The sequence below is a fragment of the Babylonia areolata genome, chromosome 19 (assembly GCF_041734735.1).
Source record: "Babylonia areolata isolate BAREFJ2019XMU chromosome 19, ASM4173473v1, whole genome shotgun sequence".
Taxonomy (NCBI): domain Eukaryota; kingdom Metazoa; phylum Mollusca; class Gastropoda; order Neogastropoda; family Buccinidae; genus Babylonia; species Babylonia areolata.
The window spans coordinates 62,309,389-62,333,432 of record NC_134894.1 but is presented as its reverse complement, the minus strand read 5'-3'; the positions used below and the strand labels follow the sequence as shown (position 1 = coordinate 62,333,432).

Genomic DNA, 24,044 nt, shown 5'->3' with positions numbered 1-24,044 from the left:
ACGCACTCATCACACACACAAGCCCTTGTTGATAACCTAGCTCAGGTTGGTTTGGATCTTGAGCCAGTTGCAATGCTTGGTTCTAACTTTTTGACAGTTAATTAAACTTGACTAAATGCCTACGTTGACCGAACTACACCATTGGTCAGTTCCATACTACACACAGTTAGTAGCGGGTTACGACCATACTGGGCTCTTCTGTCCGAGCAATGCAACAGGCTGCAGGAGAGGCGACAAACCTGGATGCTGCCAGTGGGAGGACCTACACCTCCAGGTTCCCCCAGCATTCACAATCAGATTTCCTAATGGGTATATGGGACATTTGTCGTGATGTGTGTGTGTGTGTGTGTGAGTGAGAGACAGAGACTGTTACCGACACTTTTAAGCCATCATTGTCAGTACACACTACCATCACTGTCAGCCTTACCTGGTCACCCTGAGACAGGTATTTTACCTTTGTGTGTGTCAGCCTTACCTGGTCATCACACAGGTACTTACCTTTGTGTGTGTCAACCTTACCTGGTCATCCTGACACAGGTACTTTACCTTTGTGTGTCAGGCTTTCCTGGTCATACCTTTGCATCAGCCTTACCTGGTCATCACACAGGTACTTTACCTTTGTGTGTGTCAGACTTACCTGGTCACCCTGACACAGGTACTTTACCTTTGTGTGTCAGCCTTACCTGGTAATCACACAGGTACTTTACCTTTGTATGTGTCAGCCTTACCTGGTCACCCTGACAGGTACTTTACCTTTGTGTGTGTCAGACTTACCTGGTCATCCTGACACAGGTACTTTACCTTTGTGTAGCCTTACCTGGTCATCACACAGGTACTTTACCTTTGTATGTGTCAGCCTTACCTGGTCATCCTGACACAGGTACTTTACCTTTGTGTCAGTCTTACCTGGTCATCCTGACACAGGTACTTTACATTTGTGTGTCAACCTTACCTGGTCATCCTGACAGGTACTTTACCTTTGTGTGTGTGTGTCTTACATGGTCATCTGACACACGTGCTTTACCTTTGTGTGTGTCAGCCTTACCTGTTCATCCTAACTTCCCTGTGGCTGATGCTGTCTGCCAGGTGAGGACCCAGATTAAGAGGATCAGTGGAGGCGATGAAATCAACATCTGGTACATCATCGGCGGCGTCATCGGAGGTCTGCTTCTGCTGGTCATCATCGTTCTGATCGCCTGGAGGGTGGGTGGGGGACCTCACAGCTGTGTTGTGGTGTGCCGTGTCGTACTGTTTTGTATTGTGCCCTGCTGTGCTTTGTTGGTCTGTTGTGCTGTGCTGTGCTGTACTGTACTATGCTGTGTTCGTTTTCGTTTTAGTGCTTAAATGCATCAGTGTTTTTGTTGTTGTTTTTATAAATCGATGTTTACAATGTGCAGTGCAATCCAACGTTTTACATGGAAAGGCGAGCTACTACTACTACGGCGACCACCACCATATCCATTACTACTACTACTGCTGCTACTACTACCACTACTGCAGCAGCTGCTTCTACTACTACTGCTGCCACTGCTGCTACTACTACAACCCGGTATGTGTGTCTCCCAGTGTGGGTTCTTCAAGCGGAAGAACAAGGCCAAGCTGGAGAAGCTCAAACGACAGAGTGGGTTCTACGACAGCAACCGCAGCATGAAGAAAAAGGGGCGAGCATCCAGCTCCGGCAGTGCCCCGGACAAGAGTAACTCCCCTTACACCAGCCGTGCCGTACCATCGAAGGGGGCGGGGATGGGGGAATGGGTTGTCGCCATGTACAGTACAGTCACACACACACACTCCACATACATATTTATATATAAATATATATATATATGTATATATATATATTTGGCTGCTGGCTCTGCGCCACGACGACGGGTGCTAGAGTTCTAAGACAACTGTCAGCTGAAATAAGAAAATACAAACAAAAAAATGATACAAAAACTCTCCACATGCACTGTCCATCCACAAAATTTATTATTTTTGAATTATCTTCAAGTTTTCGCCCCATGGGTTTCTTTGGGAATATTTAAAAGGGAAAGATATATAACAAAAGCTGTTTGAGAGAAGAAAAAAAAAGATGTGCATACATTTCTTGTTTTGTTGCACAATCTGCAACCATTACTTCATCGTTTTGTAAGCAAGTGAGTGAATGAACTTGTGTGATATTCTTCCGGAGATATTCCCAGTAAGCCTGAAATCAATTGATCAATCAGGTTTCAACGAACCTTCCTGTTTTGGTAGCTTGAAGATGACATTCACCAAATGTGTGTTGGAGTGATTTGTTTGCCTTGGAAGGTTTAAAGGTAGATTTAAAGGAATTTCACAGTTTCAGTATTTGAAGATGACATTCACTACAGAGGTGTTGGAATGATTTATCTGTCTTTGGAGATGAAAGAAAGAAAAATGAAAGAGAAAGAAAAGGAAAAACAAAACAAAGGAAAGGGATAATGTTTGTCTTTGTACACGTAACTATTTGCAAAACAACTTCTTCTGTTTGAACACTCATGGGTGACAACTTTCACTGATTTTTTTTCTTTTTTGGTTTTGACCTGAAGACTTTTTCTTTAATCCCTTTTATTATCCAGTGGTATTTGATTCCACTGGAATCTTGAATTATCAAAGCATGTTTCATCAACTGAAATATATAGGAACTGTATCCTATCAATTTGTCCATGTGTTACTCATTTAGGTTTAATGCTGTCCATTAAAGTAAATACCTTAGAATCAGTTCAGTGTCATCCTTCAAGTGAACCTTGGGTTCCAATGGGACATTGTAAACCTTTGGGAATTATGTGTTGTCATTTAAAAAAACCACCACCACCACCCACCCAATAAACATGCTTTGTAAACCTTTAGTAATTGTGTTATTTCAACACACATAAAGTAAAACATAGTTTGTAAAACGTTAGGAACTGTGTTGTTATTTCAATACACTTAAACATAGTTTGTAAACCTTTAGGAACTGTGTTATTTCAACACACATAAACAGTTTGTAAACCTTTAGGAACTGTGCTGTTATTTCAATACACTTAAACATAGTTTGTAAACCTTTAGGAACTCTGTATGTGTGTGTTTACTGAGCTTAAAACGTGACAATTGGTTATAATGAATGTGCAATATGTAGGAAGAATAATGTGCAATATGCAGGATGAATGTACAATGGAATATGTCTAATGCTAACGTCCATATTCTAAATATATTTCTGTTTAATAATTACGATGTAATAATTAACTGCAATGTTTTTAAAAGCGAATATGTGAAATGCTTTTATTTGAGAACATATGTTTATTACTCTTGTTTAATCAAGTTGTCCGCGTGTGTGCTGATTATCTGGTTTTCCGCAATTCATCTTTATTCTTATCTATTATAATCAATGTGCAGTATAGTAGGCTATGTTTATAATTATATTCAAATAATGTTTCTTAATTCTTTCTGTTTTTACATTAAGAATACTGGTTATTACCTGCAGTGTGTGAATGTATGTATGAAACGATGTATGTGATATTTTTTACATTTGTATCTTCGTAATATTTGTAGGGGCTGTTGTTGGCTTTTACAGTTATTGTCCCCATGTTGTTTACTTGTCTATGTTGTGAGAATGCACCTGACCAAATTTCTCCAGTTGGAGATAATAAAGTTATTCTTATCTTATCTTATCTGTGTTGTTATTTCAACACACAAAAAACATAGTTTGTAAACCTTTAAAAACTGTTATTTCAACACACAAAAAACATGGTTTGTAAACTCAGTTTAGGAATTGTGTTGTTATTTCAACACAAAAAACAGTTTGTAAACATTTGGAAATTCTGTGTTATCATTCCTCAAAAACACAGTCTGTAAATCTTTGTGAATTCTGTGTCATCACTTCTAAGAAACAAAGGTTTGTGCAAACCTTTAGGAATTGTGTTATTTCAACACACATAGTTTGTAAACCTTTAGGAACTGTGTTGTTATTTCAACACACAAAAAACATGGTTTGTAAACCTTTAGGAACTGTGTTGTTATTCGAACACACAAAAAACATGGTTTGTAAACCTTTAGGAACTGTGTTATTTCAACACACATAGTTTGTAAACCTTTAGGAACTGTGTTGTTATTTCAACACACAAAAAACATGGTTTGTAAACCTTTAGGAACTGTGTTATTTCAACACACATAGTTTGTAAACCTTTAGGAACTGTGTTGTTATTTGAACACACAAAAAACATGGTTTGTAAACCTTTAGGAACTGTGTTGTTATTTCAACACACAAAAAACATGGTTTGTAAACCTTTAGGAACTGTGTTGTTATTCGAACACACAAAAAACATGGTTTGTAAACCTTTAGGAACTGTGTTGTTATTTGAACACACAAAAAACATGGTTTGTAAACCTTTAGGCACTGTGTTGTTATTTCAACACACAAAAAACATGGTTTGTAAACCTTTAGGCACTGTGTTGTTATTTCAACACACAAAAAACATGGTTTGTAAACCTTTAGGCACTGTGTTGTTATTTCAACACACAAAAAAACATGGTTTGTAAACCCAGTTTAGGAATTGTGTTATTTCGACACACAAAAAACACAGTTTGTAAACATTTGGAAATTCTGTGTTATCATTCCTCAAAAACAGTCTGTAAATCTTTGTGAATTCTGTGTCATCACTTCTAAGAAACAAAGGTTTGTAAGCATTTGTGATTTCTGTGTTATCACTTCCACCAAAAAATGTTTGTTAGCATTATGGAATTGTGTGTTGCCATTCCCTTCCTTGGCAACAAGACCAACATGTTTCTCAGTTCATGTGGATACAGTTTGCACACCATGGATTTGCTCACAGGCTGGTAAATATGTCTAATTTTTTTTATCGTGACAGTGATCATTTCATGCCAGCCCCGTCTCTCCCCACGCCCCTCCTTTTTTTTTTTTTCAACAGCTCAATTACTGACAGTATACTGAAGTCTTCAGTTAATTGTTACTGACAGTGGTACCATGTCTATTAACCCTTTCACCCCTGATTATTGAATAAATGCAGTGCACTGGTTGGAACTGCCTGTTCAACAGCCGATTCGAAACGTTCATTGCCTAGCAAATGCACATTCAATTTATCCTGTTCATTTGTTTGATGTAGTGATGATAGCACAGATCTACACTCGCTCAGCAGAACCACAATCAGGAATGCCGCGTTGGAAAACATGATCAGAATGCATTGCATGACGAGCATCTGATGCTCTTTAAATCAAACATTAAATCCAAAGTAAAAAATACCAATCGGTCAATGGCAATGGGCACTGCCAGTGCTAAAAGGGTTAAGCGATTCAAGCTCTAATCATCGTGTATGAAGCGATTCAGTCGTTGATCACTGTGTCTTTAGCAATTCAAGCATTACTCATTGTGTATGAAACGATTCAAGTGCTAATAATTGTGTACTGAACGTTTCAAATGCCAGTCATTGTGTGTTAAGCGGTTCAAGCACTAATCATTGTGTATTACGTGATTCAAGCACTAATCGTGTGTTAAGCGACTGAAGCGCTAATCATTGTGTGTTCATCATAATGCTTGTCACAGTTCAGATGACGCAATGCCGTCTCTTTCAGCGTGACGACTGGCAATAAAGCAACTTCTTTAACTGTTGACCTGTGTGCCATTGTGTTGATTCTAAATTTGCTGACTTGAAGGAACTGAATGTGGAGATTTGATGAAGCAAAAGAACGAGATCATTCCAAGCGTTAAGGTCCAGAGACAGAAACTGTCTCTGTGGGTTGTGTGAATCTGGGAACGTGGAAACAGAAAGGACCAGATTGTAGACAGCGAGATGGAGTGTAGAGGTGAAGGCAGCTACAAGATAGGAAGAGAGTTGTTCAGACTATTTTTCGAACGAAACACGGTTTCCACCAAAACAAAAACGCTGTGTTGAGAAGAGGTAGAAGAAAGGGAAGTCACTCTGCTTTCAGGGCACTGCCAGCAGCAGAACGGGACGCCACTTGGCTTCTTCTCGTGCCGCCTGTGTTGTCCTGGTAGAATCCACTCTGTCGCTTCAGCCTCTCCAGCCTGACCTTGTCCTTCCGTTTGAAGAAGCCAGCCTGCACACAGCAGTCACACAGCTGAACAGTCAGGACATTGAAGCCTGCACACAGCAGTCACACAGCTGAACAGTCAGGACATTGAAGCCTGCACACAGCAGTCACACAGCTGAACAGTCAGGACATTGAAGCCTGCACACAGCAGTCACACAGCTGAACAGTCAGGACATTGAAGCCTGCACACAGCAGTCACACAGCTGAACAGTCAGGACATTGAAGCCTGCACACAGACAGTTGAACAGTTAGGACATTGAAGCCTGCACACAGACAGTTGAACAGTTAGGACATTGAAGCCTGCACACAGACAGTTGAACAGTTAGGACATTGAAGCCTGCACACAGCACAGTTAGACAGCTGAACAGTCTGGACATTGAAGCCTGCACACAGACAGTTGAACAGTTAGGACATTGAAGCCTGCACACAGACAGTTGAACAGTTAGGACATTGAAGCCTGCACACAGCACAGTTAGACAGCTGAACAGTCTGGACATTGAAGCCTGCACACAGACAGTTGAACAGTTAGGACATTGAAGCCTGCACACAGACAGTTGAACAGTTAGGACACTGAAGCCTGCACACAGTTAGACAGTTGAACGGTCAGGACATTGAAGCCTGCACACAACACAGACAGACAGCTGAACAGTCAGGACACTGAAGCCTGCACACAGTTAGACAGTTGAACGGTCAGGACATTGAAGCCTGCACACAGCACAGACAGACAGCTGAACAGTCAGGACATTGAAGCCTGCACACAGTTAGACAGTTGAACGGTCAGGACATTGAAGCCTGCACACAGCACAGTTAGACAGCTGAACGGTCAGGACATTGAAGCCTGCACACAGCACAGTCAGACAGCTGAACAGTCAGGACATTGAAGCCTGCACACAGCACAGTCAGACAGCTGAACAGTCAGGACATTGAAGCCTGCACACAGCACAGTTAGACAGCTGAACGGTCAGGACATTGAAGCCTGCACACAGCACAGTTAGACAGCTGAACGGTCAGGACATTGAAGCCTGCACACAGCACAGTCAGACAGCTGAACAGTCAGGACATTGAAGCCTGCACACAGCACAGTCAGACAGCTTAACAGTCCGGGCACTGAAGCCTGCACACAACACATACAGTCGATCCTTCCGTCATCTTGGCCAATGTTTGGACAATAGTGTACAGCCCATTCTTTCTGTGTGTGTGTGTGTGTGTGTGTGTGTGTGTAAATCACTCCTCTATCTGTCATACCACACCACACCTGTGCACCCCCACCCTTATCCCGCACATCTGCCCGTCTCCCTGTAGGTACTTGTGCACACTTTGAAGTAGATGCAGATGAAAGGCGATGAACAGACTGGAAGAACGGCCCGTGCCTGAAGCCTAAACCTTGTAGTGGGTGAACATAAAGGGCACTGAGCAGACTGTGCTCTCCCTCTCTCTCTGTGTCTGACCCCTCACCCCACCCCTACACCTGTCACACCCCATCTCTGTGCCCTACCATTCTGTCTCCCTCCACCTCCGTGTATTTTGTGAATTCTTTGCAGTGGATGAAGATAAAAAAGCAAGGAACAGACTGGAAGAATAGGCCATGCCTGAAATCTGGATCACTGAGATCACCCACCCTCCAGGCGATCAGAACGATGATGACCAGCAGCAGCACTCCTCCGATGACACCACCGATGATGTACCAGATGTTGATCTCGTCGCCTCCACTGATCCTCTTCAGCTGGGTCCTCACCTGGCAGACAGAGACAGAGAATGAAGGGCTTTCACTGAACAAGGGTAACAATGTCAGCACACAAACAATGACTTTCATTTACCAAGGGTAACAATGTCAGCACACAAACAATGACTTTCATTTACCAAGGGTAACACAGTCATTACAAAATCAATGACTTTCATTTACCAAGGGTAACACAGTCATTACAAAATCAATGACTTTCTTTTAACAAGGGTAACAGTCAGTACACAATCAATGACTTTTATTTACCAAGGGTAACAGTCATCACACAATCAATGACTACCAATTACCATGGTTAACAGAGTGAGTACACACTCAATGACTTCCATTTACCAAGGGTAACAGTGATGAATGACTATCATTTACCAAGGGTAACAGAGTGATGAATGACTTCCATTTACCAAGGGTAACAGAGTGATGAATGACTTCCATTTACCAAGGGTAACAGAGTGATGAATGACTTCCATTTACCAAGGGTAACAGAGTGATGAATGACTATCATTTACCAAGGGTAACAGAGTGATGAATGACTATCATTTACCAAGGGTAACAGTGATGAATGACTATCATTTACCAAGGGTAACAGAATGATGAATGACTATCATTTACCACGAATAACAGTTCACACAAATTTTTTTCATATGGCGTTCCAAAGATGAGGGGGAAAATTACTGTAAACTATAGATGATGAATCAAAGAAGCAAACAGTAAACCAAGAAAGAAAAGAAATGACTATGTATCAAATCAGTTTATAAACATTACTGATTAATGGTACATGAATAAACGTCTACACCAGGTAAAAGGTGAAGGAGAGAGAGGGAATGAAAGGGGTAGAAAGAGAGGGAGAGGATGAGACAAGACAGAGACAGACAGACAGAATCAGAGAAAGACAGAGAGAGACAGGGAGGGAGAAATGAAGACAGAGGAAGAGAGACACGTCAGAGTATGCTCACATACACAAATCATTCCCCGCCCCCCGCTGTAGTAATTGTGGGACATGGCCTACCATCACACACAGAAACCATGAAAACCATGACAGTCAGTCCACTTCCCAGCCACAATGTAACCAAACAATCAACTGTTCACACACTCACTCAGTGACTGATTAAACGACTCAACTGAATCATATATAAATAAACATGCGCATATACACAGACACACACACGCATACGCACACAAAAAGGAAAGAAAAAAAGAAAAAGAAAAGCAAAGTGGGAATATGTGAATCGGAATGGGTGTGTGCACCATATGAGAGTGACAAGCATTCTCATGAAAAAGACATGTGTGGTTACCCCCGATAGTTGTCTGCACACTAGGTAGCAAAAGCAAGCAGCAACTGTTTGAATACTGTGTCTTGGTCCTATCAACCCTGACAGTACTTACTGTCTTGGTTAATAGAAAAGAAGAAGAAGAAATGTTAACAGAAAAGAAGATAACAGAAAAGAAGAAGAAATGTTAACAGAATGTTAACAGAAAAGAAGAAGAAATGATCTATTTCCAACCTTCCGTATTCTGCGCTCTGACCATGGATAGAAGAGCGGGAAGTCGCGTGGTTCCTCCACTGATGACGTCGTCACGAACAGCAGGGTGGAGACATTCTGAAACATCACCCACTGTCAGCTGTTGGTACTTCATCATCAGACATAGCTGGTGATTGTTGTAGCTGTTATTATCACTGTCAGCTGTTGGTACTTCATCATCAGACATAGCTGGTGATTGTTGTAGCTGTTATTATCACTGTCAGCTGTTGGTACTTCATCATCAGACATAGCTGGTGATTGTTGTAGCTGTTATTATCACTGTCAGCTGTTGGTACTTCATCATCAGACATAGCTGGTGATTGTTGTAGCTGTTATCATCACTGTCAGCTGTTGGTACTTTGTCATCAGACATGGCTGTAGATTGATGTTGTTATAGTTGTTGTTGCTATTACTACTACTACTACTATGGTCATGATGATGATGATGATGATGCCTATCTTCAATCAGAGACTAAACTGTGCATGTGTTCTTGTGTGTGTGTGTGTGTGTGTGTGTGTGTGTAGTGGAAGGGATGTACACACTGACGCATGCATCACTTACCCCAGAAAAGACGATGGAGGATCTGTGGAGAGTGATCTTGACATTGACCTCTGCCCTCTGGTTGGCCTGCAAGGTCGTCAGGGGGCACTTGTACGTTCGGCACTGGTAGCTGTCACAGTCCTGTGACATGACACACACTGACTGACAATCATTTAAGATTAACGTTTTGTTATACTGACATTTTAACAATCATTTAAATTGATATTGCCTGAGCAACACAAAGAGAATCAAATCTAAGAAACTAATGATATGAATACAATTATAAAAAAAAAGAAACATATTTAACAAATCAATTTACCAAACATCAATATCATTAGTATCTCAAACTATGTTTTAACACATACACATACTCACAGACGCGTATCCACCACCCACCCCCTACATACATCCATGCCTGCACACATCCCACCCACCTCAACCCGCTTTCCAAAGTACACTTGTTTAGTCACATCCTAATCCCTTTCCCCCACTCCAAAGACATGAAAGTATTCACACCCACGTGAACAATCTCTCTCTCTATCCTACAGAGAGGAGAGAGAGAGAGAGAGAGACAGAGAGAGAGAGACAGAGACAAAGAGATGGGAGAGAGAGAGAGGGAGAGAGAGAGAGAGCAAAAGACAGAGAGGGAGAGAGAGAAAGAGAGAGAGAGAGAGAAAAGAGCATGACTGCGTGCAGTATGCACATGTGTGTTAGTGTTTCAGCATGTATGCTTGAGGGGAAAAACACGACAGTCCCAAACTCCCAACCTCACCATGCGTTTCAGACGACTCTCATCCACAGTGGTGGCGGTGGTGGTGGAGAGGGAGGGTCCCTCAGCATCCTCAGAGTGACGACGTCTCCGACGTTTGGAGGGCACGTCATCCCAGCCACCAAAAGGGTCTGGGGAGGTGGTAGGGGAGGTGTTGGGAGTGGTGGTAGGCGTGGTGGCTGTCATGTGGTCTGTCACATATCCTTGGCTGTGGGGGATGTGGAGGCAATGTCTGGCCCCTCTCCCTTCTCCCTGTTGGATCTGGCAAAAAAAAAAAAAAAAAAAAGGCCAGCTTTGTCAACCATGTTCGTGTGGCAACAGATAATTGTGCCTGGTGAGTAGAGGATGTCGCCAGCAAAAACACAACTATCACAATCATCGTCGTTGTCGTCGTCATCATCGTCATGACCATCATCATCACCACACCACCACCATCTCTACGATCATCATCATCATCACCACCACCACCACCCCCACCACCTTACCGTGACGTTGGCGGAGTGTAGGATGTCGCTGGCGGTGGAGTCGAGGAAGGGGAGGGTGAGGAGGAGGGCGGTGGGGGGCAGGAAGCTGGGACCTCTGTTGGTGACCAGCAGTTTGTGGGTCAGGCTGACGTCAGCTTGGTCAGAGTCTGCCACGTGCGTCACACTGGGGGTGGAGGACCTGGGGGTGGAAAGACGTGAAAGTGACTTCTCCTGATACTGCTGCTGCTGCTAAAATGGCTATGACACTGTGGCCTCTGATATGTTCCTACCACCACCACCACCACTACCCCAACCACCACCACCGCTACCACTACCACCACCCCAACCACCACCACCGCTACCACTACCACCACCACCACTGACCCATCCAGACGCACGTCCGCCACGATGGCTGTCTGAGACTCCAGGCTGAGGACGTTGTCCGCCATGTTGCTCTCTGGGTTCTCTGCGGGGTCAGAGGGCGTGACCTTGACCTGGAAGGTGACCCAGTGGTTTTGCGGCTCCAGGGGCAGGGAGTCAGCCAGGAACTTGAGGCGGACCTGCACGGCCTCGCTGTTCCCCAGAGGGGCCCAGCCCTGGCAGTGGAGGAGCGAGTCATGGCGGGCTTCACAGAGCAGGGTGGTGTTGCCCGTCGCTGTCCAGTAGTCCATGGGTCCGGTCAGATTGACGCTCAGCATCATGCCGAAAGACGTCTCCCCGCGGTTCAGCACGTTCAACACCAACTCCACCTGACAGACAGACAGAGAGATAGGGGGAGAGAAAGAGAGGGAGAGAGGAAGGGAGAAAGAGAGAGTGAGAGGGAGTGAGACAGATTCAGAGAGAGAGGGATGGATGAGAGAGAGAGAGAGAGAGAGAGAGAGAGAGAGAGAGAGAGAGGCATATTCACACTGGCCATAGCCCCTTAGAAGGGACTGAATACAGTGGATTGCTTAAATCACACATTCACATCAGTCTTCGTAATGTGACAAAAGTAAATAACAAAATATACAGACGACAAAGAAGATAATCAAAAACTACACCTTTGCTATGTCCTACTAACGATGGGACAGAACAAAACGTCACACATATACCTGCTTGGTGTCATTAATGATGTGAAATGGATAGCTGACGTCACTCCGTGGCACGTACTCTACGTGGCCCTTCAGAACGAGGTCAGCCTTACACCGCCTGTCGTGGCCACAGCGGTTCTTGAGACGGAGCTGCAGGTAATTACAGGAGGTGATCAATCAGATAACTGACCTTCACAGGTGCTAATTAATCAGATAACTGACCTTCACAGGTGCTAATTAATCATATAACTGGAACTACCCAATCAGATAATAAACTTTCACAGGAACTAACAAAACATAATTATGATCAGAACATGATCTCATTGATCAGTAATTGTTATAGGAGGTCAAATATCAAATGATCGTTCCAGAAACTCAATAATCTAACAACTGATCCTCACAGGACAGATCAGATGATTGCTTCAAGAGTGAATTAGTCAGAAAACTGATGGTTACATGAACAAACCAGTAGGATGGTTCCACATGGAGTGATGGCCTAGAGGTAACGCATCCGCCTAGGAAGCGAGAGAATCCGAGCGCGCTGGTTCGAATCACGGCTCAGCCGCCAATATTTTCTCCCCCTCCTCTAGACCTTGAGTGGTGGTCTGGACGGTAGTCATTCAGATGAGACGATAAACCGAGGTCCCGTGTGCAGGAAGCACTCAGCGTACGTAAAAGAACCCACAGCTACAAAAGGGTTGTTCCTGGCAAAATTCTGCAGAAAAATCCACTTCGACAGAAAAAACAAATAAAACTGCACGCAGGAAAAAATACAAAAAAAAAAGGGTGGCGCTGTAGTGTAGCGACGCGCTCTCCCTAAGGTGAGCAGCCCGAATTTCACACAGAAAAATCTGCTGTGATAATAAGAAATACAAATACAAATGATCTAATCTGTCAGATATCCCTTTCATGAGTTTCTTCCCCCGATGATTGTGACAGGTGACATATTATCATATGATCGTTATCATATACCAAATACACCTATCAGAAAGCCTTAAGCAATATATCATATCGCACCATATCCTATTTTAATGCAGCTGTCAGAAATCCATACCACAGTGTATTGTATCACCAAATACACCTATCAGAAAGCCTTAAGCAATATATCATATCGCGCCATATACTATCACTTAATGCAGCTGTCAGAAAACCCTATCATACTGTATCTTATCACCAAGCACACCTGTCAGAAAGCTTTTACTAACCAAGGGTAACGTATTGTATCTTATCACTAATGTCAGAAATCATTCATCAATGTACTGTACCATACTATCGTAATACAGCTGTCAGAAATCATTCACCAGTTTACCACAACTCAAGGTATTGTATCTTATCACCCAACAAAGCTGTCAGAAAACCTTCATCAATGTGTTGTGTCATACTGTCAAAAAACTGTTACCAATGTACCTTATCGTACTGTTGTCACCTAATACAGCTTTCAGGAAAACAACTTCTCCAATGTATTGTGTCACAGTGTTCTATTATCACCTTACAGATGTCAGAAAACCTTCATCAATGTACCATATCACATAGTAGTTCATTAACTAATACAGCTGTCAGAAAACCTTTACAAATGTACAGTGTCGTATTACTCTCTCCAATCAGCTAATACAGCTGTCAGAAAACCTTTACAAATGTACAGTGTCGTATTACTCTCTCCAATCAGCTAATACAGCTGTCAGAAAACCTTTACAAATGTACAGTGTCGTATTACTCTCTCCAATCAGCTAACACAGCTGTCAGAAAAACATTCACCATTGTACCATATCACACCGTATCTTATCAACTAAAACAGCTGTCAGAAAACCTTCTCCAAAGTACCGTACCATAATGTATCTTTTCACATCACAGCTGTAAGAAAACATTTGACAATGTGCCGTATATTACTGTTATCAAAAAGCTGAAGGAAAACGGTCACCAATGAATGGTAAAATAATCAATAGACCAAGCACACAGCTGTCAGAAAGCCTTCACCACTGTACAGTAGAACTGTTTACAGACCATGCACACAGCTGTCAGAAAGCCCAAGTTCTAACCTGGTGTGTGACAGAGTCTGGCATGGACTGGTTCAGCATGGGAGCGACGCCAGGAAAAGCCGTGGTGTTGAGACTGAAGCGGGCCTCCAGCTGCACCGGTTTGAAGGGGTTGTGGTTGATCTTGTCCTGCCACACACAGACCCCACAGTGGTCACAATCAGGGGGGTGGGTCATAGGTTCGATTCCTTCTTCCCCTCCTCTACACTTTGTGTGGACATTGCACACGTAAAGGAACTCTGCATCGGGGGAGGTATCCCTGGTGAACTTCTGTGGGAAGTCCCAGTTTGATATGTAAATGAAAAATTGCACAGGGAAATATGCATTTAATAGAGTACAACAGAGTCCAAAAACAACAGTGGTGATGTGTAACATCATGTTGATGACGATTACAAAATGGAGGCATACTTCTCTTAAGATGACCACACGAGTACGACTGTCATGTCCGCTCTAAGAGAGGTGGACAAGGAACCCCACACTTTACCCAGATATAACACCCAGACAACACAACACACAGACTTTGAGAAATAAAAGTTCAACATACATATATCATTATATTTACTCAATATATCATTATATTAAGTAACTAAAATATAAAGACACTTGATACATATCAAATTTAACAACTAAACAAACAACAAAGAATAATACTAATGCTAAAACAGTCCACACAATGTTTCAGTATTATGAATCCTTTATTCAGCTGATGACTCCTGGATTTACGTCGTTTTCAGTTCAGAAGTGAAGATGTTCACAAGGCACATGTCATGTACCAGGTAACAAACACGGTAGTCCGACGTGAACAACATCTGAAGTAAAGAACATAAAGGGTCAAATTAACCAGTCCACTCCAAAGCTCAACAGCCATTATGTGATCCAGAGCACGAACCACATCCACCAGCTGAAACATTCCACGCCAAAGACAAGCACCTCAACAACCAAGCACGAACCACATCCACCAGCTGAAACATTCCACGCCAAAGACAAGCACCTCAACAACCAAGCATGAACCACATCCACCAGTCGAAATGTTCCACGCGAAAGACAAGTACCTCAACAACCAAGCATGAACCACATCCACCAGCTGAAACGTTCCACGCCAAAGACAAGCACCTCAACGACCAAGCACGAACCACATCCACCAGTCGAAATGTTCCAAGCGAAAGACAAGCACCTCAACGACCAAGCATGAAACACATCCACCAGTTGAAACATTTCACGCAAAAGACAAGTACCTCAACAACTAAGCACGAACCACATCCACCAGTCGAAATGTTCCAAGCGAAAGACAAGCACCTCAACGACCAAGCATGAAACACATCCACCAGTTGAAACATTTCACGCAAAAGACAAGCACCTCAACGACCAAGCACGAACCACATCACCAGTCGATATGTTCCACGCAAAAGACAAGCACCTCAACGACCAAGCACGAACCACATCACCAGTCGAAATGTTCCACGCGAAAGACAAGCACCTCAACGACCAAGCACGAACCACATCCACCAGTCGAAATGTTCCACGCGAAAGACAAGCACCTCAACGACCAAGCACGAACCACATCCACCAGTTGAAACAAGGATCTCGATAACCAGCTGCTCGACAAAACAGATGTGTACACTGTCCATCACTCCATGACAGATGACCCGTCCGAAAACAGCCCACGCGATCATCACAGTCGGCAAAAAAACAAAACACTATGACGACCAGGAAGCAACAACGAACTCCTCCGCTGTGTTCAAGTTGGTTTCAGTTCAAAGGAGAAGATGTTCACAAGGCACATAGCTTGCGTCAAGCAACAAACAGGGTAGTCAGACGTGAACATCATCCACAGGAAATAACCTTGAAAAAAAACCCTGACTAGAGAGGATCATATGCACAACGTCCGTAGATTCGCTGTGACTGGAACTCCACAAAAGTCTGTTCTCCACTATGACCAAAGCAGATGAAGGTGTTTCGATCACTCACCCATGATACACAGAATAAACACAACACTGTGCGGCACTACACACACAGTCCATGCCATCCCTGCTCCCACTCTCCCAGTTCAGTTGGCCCTCCTCCCTTCCCAAATGACACGTCACACACCCCAAAAGGAAACGTCACACACAAAACTGCGTCACCCAAAACATTGTAAAACACTACTGTAGCATGTTATGTGAAGCCCCTTCAAATGTTTAATCAAGGATGAAGAATGAGAACGTCATGAGTTGTGACAATGACACACACAAAAGTAAAGTACCTGTGTCAGGATGACCAGGTAAGGCTGACACACACACAGGTAAAGTACCTGTGTGATGACCAGGTAAGACTGACACAAAGGTAAAGTACCTGTGTCAGGATGACCAGGTAAGGCTGACACACACACAGGTAAAGTACCTGTGTGATGACCAGGTAAGACTGACACAAACACAGGTAAAGTACCTGTGTCAGGATAACCAGGTAAGGCTGACACACACACACACACAAAGGTAAAGTACCTGTGTGATGACCAGGTAAGGCTGACACAAAGGTAAAGTACCTGTGTCAGGATGACCACGTAAGGCTGACACACACAAAGGTAAAGAACCTGTGTCATGATGACCAGGTAAGGCTGACACACACACAGGTAAAGTACCTGTGTGATGACCAGGTAAGAGGGACACAAAGGTAAAGTACCTGTGTCAGGATAACCAGGTAAGGCTGACACACACAAAGGTAAAGTACCTGTGTCAGGATGACCAGGTAAGGCTGACACACATACAGGTAAAGTACCTGTGTGATGACCAGGTAAGACTGATACAAACAAAGGTAAAGTACCTGTGTGATGACCAGGTAAGGCTGACACACACAAAGGTAAAGTACCTGTGTGATGACCAGGTAAGACTGACACAAAGGTAAAGTACCTGTGTCAGGATGACCAGGTAAGGCTAACACACACAAAGGTAAAGTACCTGTGTCAGGATGACCAGGTAAGGAAGACACAAAGGTAAAGTACCTGTGTGCTGACCAGGTAAGGCTGACACACACAAAGGTAAAGTACCTGTGTGCTGACCAGGTAAGGCTGACACACAAAGGTAAAGTACCTGTGTCAGGATGACCAGATAAGGCTGACACACACAAAGGTAAAGTACCTGTGTCAGGATGACCAGGTAAGGAAGACACAAAGGTAAAGTACCTGTGTGCTGACCAGGTAAGGCTGACACACACAAAGGTAAAGTACCTGTGTGCTGACCAGGTAAGGCTGACACACATACAGGTAAAGTACCTGTGTGATGACCAGGTAAGACTGATACAAAGGTAAAGTACCTGTGTGATGACCAGGTAAGGCTGACACACACAAAGGTAAAGTACCTGTGTGATGACCAGGTGGAACTACGACGGACAAACCCGGGTGTGGCCGTGTATGGGGGAAATCTGAATGAGCGGCGTGGGAGTAATGCCACTGAAACGGTGCAGATGACGGGGCAGCAAAAAAAAAACAAAAAAAAACAAAAACCTGACACAAACAAAGGTAAAGTACCTGTGTCAGGATGACCAGGTAAGGCTGACACACACAAAGGTAAAGTACCTGTGTCAGGATGACCAGGTAAGGCTGACACACACAAAGGTAAAGTACCTGTGTGATGACCAGGTAAGGCTGACACACACAAAGGTAAAGTACCTGTGTCAGGATGACCAGATAAGGCTGACACACACAAAGGTAAAGTACCTGTGTCAGGATGACCAGGTAAGGCTGACACACACAAAGGTAAAGTACCTGTGTGCTGACCAGGTAAGGCTGACACACACAAAGGTAAAGTACCTGTGTCAGGATGACCAGGTAAGGCTGACACACACAAAGGTAAAGTACCTGTGTCAGGATGACCAGATAAGGCTGACACACACAAAGGTAAAGTACCTGTGTGCTGACCAGGTAAGGCTGACACACACAAAGGTAAAGTACCTGTGTCAGGATGACCAGGTAAGGCTGACACACACAAAGGTAAAGTACCTGTGTGCTGACCAGGTAAGGCTGACACACACCTGCTTGAGGACGGCCACGTATTTCCGACACAGCGGGGAGGTACGAGTGATGGTGAGGGGCAGGTGCAGGGAGGTGGTGGTGGTTCCATCCTCAGGGTTGTACAGCCGGACACGTTGGGACCCATCCGTGTTGATCAGCTTGTCCACTTCCAGGTGTACGTCGAAATCTGTCCGCACACACACACACATTTAAGTGGCTTATGAAGGGCGCAACAGCCAAATGGTTAAAGCGTAGGACTTTCAATCTGAGGGTCCCAGGTTCGAATCTTGGTAACGGAGCCTGGCTGGTAAAGGGTGGAGATTTTTCTGATCCCCAGGTCAACAGATGTGCAGACCTGCTTGTGCCTGAACCACCTTCGTGTGTACACACAAGCAGAAGATCAAATACGCACGTTAAAGATCCTGTAACATACCAAGCATGCATCCCCCCGAAAACGGAATATGGCTGCCTACATGGCAGGGTAAAAACGATCATACATGTAAAAGCCCACCGGTGTACATACGAGTGAACGAGGGAGTTGCAGCCCAAGAACGAAGTGGCTTGTGTCGTAGTTTCATTGGTCGATCAAAGGGAAACAACCTATGATTTTTTTCCCCAACAGTGTTGTTACTGGTTTCCCTTGAAACCTTGCAGCACCTCAGACGAACATGTGTATGGGGTGGGGTGGGGTGAGGGAGGGGGGTATTGTTGTTTTCATATATATATATATTTGTAGCCATGTACCGAGTAGTTATTCAAGGGTACGGTACAAAAGAACTAAACTAAATGATGATTGACTGAATTAAAGGATAGACGAGAAGAATTCCCACGCACAGGCCAGGAACATATAAAGGCCAGTCACAAATGGGTTTTTCTATTGTTTTATTTGCAATAGTTATGCAGAGAAAAACCATTAACACAACATGTTGGCACAAGTGAATAGTAAACCACATGTATACATATTACATGGAAAGACTATCACTCAGGTTTGCGACAAGCAACAGCATAATGCACATGTGTGAAGACCAAACACTGACATCAAAATGACATTTCTAATACATTTAAATAGTGCAGTTAAAGTGATTGAAGCGATGCTGACTTGGTGAAAGTACACTGACAGTATAGATTAGGTAAAGCTTATACTGTGTCAAAGTGACTCAAATGAATCAGTTTATCATGTAGCACTATACTGGAGTAAGCCGTATAGGATAGAGCATGATAACTAAATTACAATTAACAGACTGATACATATAAGGTGGTTTTAACCAATAACTGATATTAACCCCTAGGCTGCCTGCATGACGAGATAACTCGTCATGGCAAGCATGTATGCTTCGCTGCCTGCATGACGAGATAACTCGTCATCGAAATATTCTGACTTTTCCCTGCTTTGCATTCAGTTCGTTGACAAAAATGCTGGTAGCTTTAGCTTGGGGAATCTTTCTGGATTCTATTCATAGCTAGAAACACCATCTGCGTCATAAGGCAGTCCTTTATTTGAACGTTTTGGTTGGGTTACTGGCCGCAGTCTTTGCCTGGCTCCTCTTCTCGCTCGCTCAACAAAATGTCGGACTGACGCCGTGCTCAAGACACGCGATCGTGACGAACTAAATCAACCAAGATTACTTTCTTTAGCTAATGCTCAGAAAGAATTGGAGCATAAATTCGAAGGAGAAGACAGTGGTGAACATTTATAGGACGATTTGATAGAAAATAAAGGGAGCAATCAAGAGAGTGGCCAAGATACAACTATCAGTGAGTGATGCAGGCTGTTCAACTCTAGCAGACGAATTTTTAGCAGGGCACCGTATGAGCTATTTTCTTGGCACTCAGCCAACGCGGTCTGATGACGTGACGATGTGAGAGGGGTGAAGAGGAGGGGGGTGGAGACTGAGGGGGCGTGGCCTCACATTCATATTATCACTTGCAGAAGTCACAATGCATCTATTTCTTTTTCAGTTTTTTTTATATTGTGGTTGTTCTAGTATGATTTTGTGTGTGCAGATATCCATTTGTCCAGAAAATGATATTTTTGTGCAAATTACCAGACTAATGTTTGTAATGAACAAGTTGAAAATGTGACAAAAAACAAAACACTGATTTCAAAACAACAGCATGTCACTTAAAATGCATAAAATGGGAAAACATCGTGTGTTTTGTATTCTTTATTCATTTCCCTTTCAGAAAATATATACTTTTATGGGTCTTTCTCCAATAACAAAGAGCACAGAATTTTTTGAAAATTTATACCCGTTTTTTGTGAAAAAACCCTGGCAAATAGATTTCACTTAAATCTTATTTTCCTGGCAGCGAAAGGGTTAATCAAACACTATCTTGTAATTACCACAACAGAATACTACACACATCTTAAGAGTACTGAGCATCAGTGAAACACTAACCTTCATCAGTGACAGCAAATGAGAAAGAACGCATAATATGCACCCACTAGAATATTCTCGAACAAACTATTAGTGTCCAGAGACGTCACTGACTGTGACGTTAAGAAGAATCAAATGGAACACTGCGCCAAGCATATGATGACATGGCAATTATTTAGATTAATCATAGCCGAGCTATGACTAACATGTCAAAGCAATAACTGAACAAAGCAATAACTGAACATACTCATATGAACACAAGTACTGTGTCGAACAATACAATTTACAAATCAACACATTCTACACACTAGTACTTACAGCGATACGTAGCCAGGTGTCAGCCGTTGTGAGAACACACACGACACACACTCACACTGCCCGCGACGCAGCAAGAGAGAGAGAGAGCAGCTCTGGTCAGATGACTGACCAGGTATGAAATGACCACTCATCACTCACTGTGCCAATTTATGCAAGTTAAGCGGACAGCAAAGACCGTCACGTATGCTACGAGCAGATCGTCACTAACCTGGCGAAATCTGACAACAACTGTGTTTCTAACAAGGTGTTCAGTGACAGATTTCTAAATGATTCCTGAATCGATTTGCGTCGGATAAGTTGCAAAAGAAATGAGCTCAACGCCTACTTTATAATGAGTATAAAATGAAGTGTTTATTATTTAAGATGAATTTATAATCTTAAGTCACCTGAATAGGGTCAGTTTTAATGAGCTCGTCACTGAAAATTACAAATTGCGTTAAATCAGTTTGATGTAGGCAAACATAAATGGAATAGACTTAAAGATGGAATCGCGACAATTCTGCCAGTATGTAATACTTGTAGTTTACTGATCTGACAAAAGATATATTAGTTAAATACGGTGGACCAGAAACACAGATTCCAGCTCAGCCAATAGCATACCGTGACGCTGGTCGAGGAGTAGGCTGTCTGGCGAGAACAAAATGATGTAAGCGGCTTTGCGTTCAAACTGGGAGTGACGTCACATGTTCTGCGTGTGGGTTAGTTGCAAAACTGTCGTCTGCTAATACAGCTTGTGCGTGAGGCAAGCTAATACAGCTTGTGCGTGAGGCAAGTTTTGGAGCAAGCATAGTGTTGGTCACATATTTACATTCATTGTTTGAATCCATTTGGTTATTGTATACAAGGTAAGACAACTCGGACTTTAAGTTTCGAGTTGATACAATTATGCTGAGTGGGAGTACTCATCAGAGCCATTTTAGTTACCTTTCACAATATAGCATAGCTTTGGTTAACGGACCTTCCCAAAACTGGTTATCTCTCGTGTTATAGAAATAAATAAATAAATAAATAAATAGATAGATAGATAAATAAATAAATAAATAATGAATAACTGAATGAAACAATGAATGAATTAATCAGCAAATAAACAAATGTATGAATATTATGTGTAGGTAAATGAATACATGCATAAATAAATATATATATATATATATATATATATATATATATATATATAACAGTAAATAGATGAATGAATGATTATAGTACTGACTGAAGGCGAGAGTGGACCTGAAGGACTTGGACATATCTGCTGTGTGGTACTGCACTCTGAGGCACAGAGTGACGTTGACACAGCCAGATCCATGTCTCCTGATCCCGCCAGGACACAGCTGATTGGTTCCTTCCACTGGGTTGGGTGTGGCCTTAATGCTGACATTCGCATTGACGATCAGGCGAGTTCGGAGGATCACCACAGCTGAGCTCCTTGGCGCCCCAACGGCAAAGGCTGCCCACCAGAGGAAATCATTTTGAAATTGATTATTTCTGAAGACTCTTTCAATGGATGAGTTGTGGAAAGACAACACACACACACACACACGCACATACATACACACATATACAGACTTACAAACATCTGGTTATTGACCTGGGTACATATAGTCACTGACCTAGTCACACTGACCTGGGTACATGTTGTCACACTGACCTGGGTACATGTAGTCACTGACCTGGGTACCTGTAATCACTGACTGGGTACATGTAGTCACACTGACCTGGGTACATGTAATCACTGACTGGGTACATGTAATCACACTGACCTGGGTACATGTCACACTGACCTGGGTACATGTAGTCACTGACCTGGGTACATGTAATCACTGACTGGGTACATGTAATCACACTGACCTGGGTACATGTAATCACACTGACCTGGGTACATGTTGTCACACTGACCTGGGTACATGTTGTCACACTGACCTGGGTACATGTAGTCACTGACCTGGGTACCTGTAATCACTGACTGGGTACATGTAATCACACTGACCTGGGTACATGTTGTCACACTGACCTGGGTACATGTAGTCACTGACCTGGGTACCTGTAGTCACTGACCTGGGTACATGCAGTCACTGACCTGGGTAGCCGTAGTCACTGAGTTGGGAGGTGGGCTTGGCAATGTGGGTCCCGAAAGAGGCCAGGGGCGGAGTGAAGTCCTTGCCTCGAATCTTCTGGGAGAACTTGTTGGCAGGGCCGTCACGTGACCCCAGGTACACGTACACTGCCCCCGCCCCCTCCTCCTCCATGGGGGCCCCCACTGCGATGTCTAGCACCACACACATGCTATCAGTTCACACATTACACTCCCACACTATTGGTTCACACACTACACACCCACACCATTGGTTCACACACTACACACCCACACCATCGGTTCACACACTATACTACACTACACACCCTCATCATTGGTTCACACACTACACTACACTGCACTGCACTGCACTACACTACACACCCAAACCATTGGTTCACACACTACACTACACACCCACACCATTGGTTCACACACTACACTACACTACACACCCACACCACTGGTTCACACACTGTGCACCCACACCACTGGTTCACACATTGTGCACCCACACCATTGGTTCACACACTACACACCCACACCATTGGTTCACACACCCACACCATTGGTTCACACACTACACACCCACACCACTGGTTCACACATTGTGCACCCACACCACTGGTTCACACACTACACACCCACACCATTGGTTCACACACTACACACCCACACCACTGGTTCACACACTACACACCCACACCATTGGTTCACACACTACACATCCACACCACAGGTTCACACACTATACACCCACACCACTGGTTCACACACTACACACCCACACCACTGGTTCACACACTGTACACCCACACCATTAGTTCACACACTGCACACCCACACCATTGGTTCAAACTACACAACACTACACACACCGTGCACCCACACCACTGGTTCACACACTGTACACCCACACCATTAGTTCACACACTGCACACCCACACCATTGGTTCAAACTACACTACACTACACACACCGTGCACCCACACCATTGGTTCACACACTACACACCCACACTATTGGTTCACACACTACACGCCCACACCATTGGTTCACACACTGTGCACCCACACCATTGGTTCACACTACACTACACTTCCA

At 43.6% G+C, this 24,044-nt stretch overlaps 2 protein-coding genes across 11 annotated transcripts in view; one reads left to right on the top strand and one right to left on the bottom strand.

Annotated features, from left to right (window-relative positions):
• Positions 1-209: 209 nt before the first annotated feature.
• On the top strand, positions 210-2,692 carry LOC143294235 (uncharacterized). The gene is made up of 4 exons (XM_076605665.1): positions 210-309; positions 1,040-1,203; positions 1,567-1,722; positions 2,687-2,692. Exons 1-4 carry the CDS (start codon positions 210-212, stop codon positions 2,690-2,692), a joined length of 426 nt encoding a protein of 141 aa, XP_076461780.1.
• The window catches only part of LOC143293910 (integrin alpha-IIb-like), a 42,745-nt gene continuing 20,648 nt past the window's right edge, over positions 1,948-24,044 (bottom strand). For 6 of the 10 annotated variants that reach the window (XM_076605271.1, XM_076605273.1, XM_076605272.1 and 3 more), the window contains exons 12-23: positions 22,944-23,132; positions 22,080-22,313; positions 18,191-18,357; positions 14,189-14,314; positions 12,174-12,302; positions 11,467-11,831; positions 11,104-11,281; positions 10,622-10,879; positions 9,871-9,990; positions 9,292-9,387; positions 7,670-7,786; positions 1,948-6,057 (exon numbers count right to left, since the gene is read on the bottom strand). In XM_076605271.1, coding sequence (XP_076461386.1) covers positions 5,914-6,057; positions 7,670-7,786; positions 9,292-9,387; positions 9,871-9,990; positions 10,622-10,879; positions 11,104-11,281; positions 11,467-11,831; positions 12,174-12,302; positions 14,189-14,314; positions 18,191-18,357; positions 22,080-22,313; positions 22,944-23,132 — 2,123 coding nt within the window. In that variant the 3' untranslated portion in view covers positions 1,948-5,913. The remainder of the gene's footprint in view (positions 6,058-7,669; positions 7,787-9,291; positions 9,388-9,870; positions 9,991-10,621; positions 10,880-11,103; positions 11,282-11,466; positions 11,832-12,173; positions 12,303-14,188; positions 14,315-18,190; positions 18,358-22,079; positions 22,314-22,943; positions 23,133-24,044) is intronic. The other 4 variants (XR_013056825.1, XR_013056824.1, XR_013056823.1 and 1 more) reach the window with 4 other exon arrangements.